Source organism: Microtus pennsylvanicus, chromosome 4 (assembly GCF_037038515.1).
Source record: "Microtus pennsylvanicus isolate mMicPen1 chromosome 4, mMicPen1.hap1, whole genome shotgun sequence".
NCBI classification, from domain to species: domain Eukaryota; kingdom Metazoa; phylum Chordata; class Mammalia; order Rodentia; family Cricetidae; genus Microtus; species Microtus pennsylvanicus.
The window spans coordinates 31,864,431-31,867,466 of NC_134582.1; the positions used below are offsets into that span (position 1 = coordinate 31,864,431).

The window sequence follows — 3,036 nt, forward strand, 5'->3', positions numbered from 1 at the left end:
AGCCTGTTGACGCCAGTCTTGGAGCACAATGTGTGTGTTATGACCATATGCACACAATTCCTGCCTATAGGCCTCACTAGCTCTAGCTCTGTAATGAAAATTCTTGGGGTAAATGCCTGCAATCAGGCAGCAGGCTCTACGTTAGAATACTAGAAGGGTTGTGTTGACTGGTGGCACAGACTCTTTTGCTCTCTGACTCCAGACCCCACACATATTGGAAGAAAAGCAGCAGGCAGGAAATGGAAAAAGCAGATTGGGTTTATGAAACCCACTTGGAGCCCATGCCACACTTAAGCATTTGGGTTTTCATCAAGCAAAGAATCTAGCTGTTTTGATTTTTTTTCTCTTCAATGTTCACTGGAAAAGCTGCCTAGTCTGTTAAGCGGACTTCTCTGCTTTAGGATCAGTGCCATGGATTTTTCAAAACCAGTAAGTTCGTGATTTTTAGTCATGGGAACCAGGAGCAAGACTAGACAGTCCTCAAAGTAATGAATGTAATAAAAAGCAAAGGCAAGAGAAACTAGATCACAATAAAAAAGATGTGCCCCTATGACTCCAGTTTAACTTCAGTATGAATTTGTTTCCTTTAAACTAGTTAACTTAAAAACATTATCAAGCCAAAGGCTGCTCTCAAGAGGCTGTGATTAGGGGGTTGGAGCATTCTTGGAATCCAAATCGCCATGAGAAAGGACTACCCCCCATCTCTTACAGATTTGACACGTAAGATGTGACAGGCTAGTGTCACGATTTAATGGTGGGACAGAGATCATGCACCATGTTCTATTGTCCAGTTAATCACCTCCATAAGGACCCCCACGCAATCCCGCTGGTGGTGAGACCCCAAGTAAAATGCCAAGGACTTTCACTGTATCGGCTGATACCTGAGTTCATACTTGTTTAGAATGACTGAAGTTGTGGGACCCAACCCTATGAAGAGTTTCCACAAAGGGTACAGAACAACACAGAACTGAGCACTTCCCAGAACCAGGCAAGCATAGCAAGTTGTTTCAGAATCCATCCTGGGGCTAACACCCTCCCACCCCCACCACCGCTTATAACAAACAAAACCATACTGCATCTGCAGAGCACATAGACTTAGCAAGCGCCCCAGTGTTTAATTATTGCTAAAGTCATTTGGGGTTTTTGACACAGATTCTATTTTAGTAAGATAAACTCAAACAGCATAATCCAGCATTGCCAGAACTGAATTCCTAAGGTAGACGACTAAAATAAACCAGCAATAAACATTGGCTGTTGGAATGGGAATTATATCTCTGTAATGTAGACACAGCATTAATGACTCATTTTAAGTAACAGTCTCTTCCAGGGATTATTGGGGTGAGGGATCAGAGGGGGATAAAAAGGTCCATCTCTTTAAGGCGGTAGGACTGAAAAGGATTATGAACCAATCAGGCAAGTGTGTTGTTGTTAGGTCTACTTTGCCAAAAGAGACATAGCCCCTGGAGTCCAAATGAGATCCACTTGGAGAGACCACCTTAAAACACAAGTAAGAAAGACTTTGAGAGAAACCATCCTTGGGGCTGAGGTGGCGGGCTCTCGGAACAATTCTCTCATCCCTTTTGAAGATGCAACATGTCCCCGGTTCAACTACTTCATCTTATATGACGCCAGTTACCTTGTCCTCACTCGGGGCCGCCATGTTTCTTTGTTGCTTGGAATTGGTGGGTACATTTGAGGCGCCTTTCCTTTCTAAGTTCGAATCAGGAATTTTTGACCCTTCTTGGCTGGGCTGTCCAGTTGGAAGAGGTTGGGGCTTCTCGGGCAGTGGCCGACGCAGCTCTCTAGGGAGGCGGTCATTCTCAATTTTCCACTTTTCTAAGCATTTGGGCTCATGGATAGGAAGGGACAGTGTGCCAAATTCCCTACCACAAATGTAACAGATGAGAGTCCTTGGTCGGGCTGGAATGCCACTGGAAGCTTTCTTGAGACCAGTAGGAGCATCGGGACCATCAGTGCCCAGCCTTCTGGAATTCTCACCCTTTGGCTTGCAGCTTCTCTGGTGAACCAGTAGACGATCTGGCAGGAATGTGCGGCCGCAACAGTCACAGGGGAGCAGTTGAGCCTGCGCACTCCGAAATGCCTCCTCATTGGCTTCCTGGAGGCTATAGGAGCCACTGCCACCGATGGGCTGTGGTTTGAAGGGTTCTGGCCTCCTCAGATGCTTAGGCAGTTTGCTGTTCTCAATGCGCCACTTCTCCAAACACTGGGGCTCATGAATGGCAATCGACTGGGAACCAAATTCTCGGCCACAGATGTAGCAAATCCGGAATCCTGGCCTGCGGGATGGGATTACCGGAGGGCTAGGCTGGTTCCCTGACATAATTCTGTTTGGGTGCTTTGATAGTATCACTGTTCCCGGTCTCCTTTGCTGCGCGTTGGTCTTTATGATTTCAGTGAGATCTCTACACTGTGTTTCTGGCGGAAGGGTCAAGTGAGAGTCACTAGGCAGTGCACCCTGATGGATAAGGAAGGTGGGCTCTTTGTAGCTGTGGAAAGTTCTTTGCGATTGGCTGGGAATCCCTTCCTTTTCTCTTTCCATGAACGCTGGAGGCTTTCTCTAGCGTTTGCTGGAGTTTCAGGCCACGCTAGGTCTAGGCTGTTGCTTAGACTGACCGACCGTGCATGACGCTGACTGTCCTGGACTTCCACGTTGTTGCCAGTACTTGGGTCAGTGACTCAGAGCTTCATTGTAGGACAGCAGTCTGGAATGTTGGAAAGTCCCCATCAAGCCTCAGATGTCTCCAGGATCTGTAAGGAGTAAAAAACATAAATCAAGAAGTTATTATACGGGCTTCTCTCTCTCTCTCTCTCTCTCTCTCTCTCTCTCTCTCTCTCTCTCTCTCTCTCTCTCTCTCTCTCTGTCACACACACACACACACACACACACACACACACACACACACCTTAGATCATAAACTGATAAAAGGCAGTACGCAGTATTTTTAAACTGGCCATATAGTTTCTTTGGCTAGCTCAGTAACCAGCACATTATAAATATTCAAGAAACACTGACAC

General features: G+C 46.5%; 1 protein-coding gene across 1 annotated transcript; it reads right to left on the reverse strand.

Annotated features, from left to right (window-relative positions):
* Positions 1-1,230: 1,230 nt before the first annotated feature.
* Znf474 (zinc finger protein 474) lies at positions 1,231-2,637 on the reverse strand. Its single transcript, XM_075970842.1, has one exon. The coding sequence runs from the start codon at positions 2,558-2,560 to the stop codon at positions 1,619-1,621; it is 942 nt and encodes a 313-aa protein (XP_075826957.1). The 5' UTR covers positions 2,561-2,637; the 3' UTR covers positions 1,231-1,618.
* Positions 2,638-3,036: the final 399 nt, after the last annotated feature.

What these genes read in the sequence shown, in the direction of transcription:
- Znf474 (XM_075970842.1), bottom strand. Translation starts at nt 2,560, where the DNA reads ATGGAAAGAGAAAAGGAAGGGATTCCCAGCCAATCGCAAAGAACTTTC.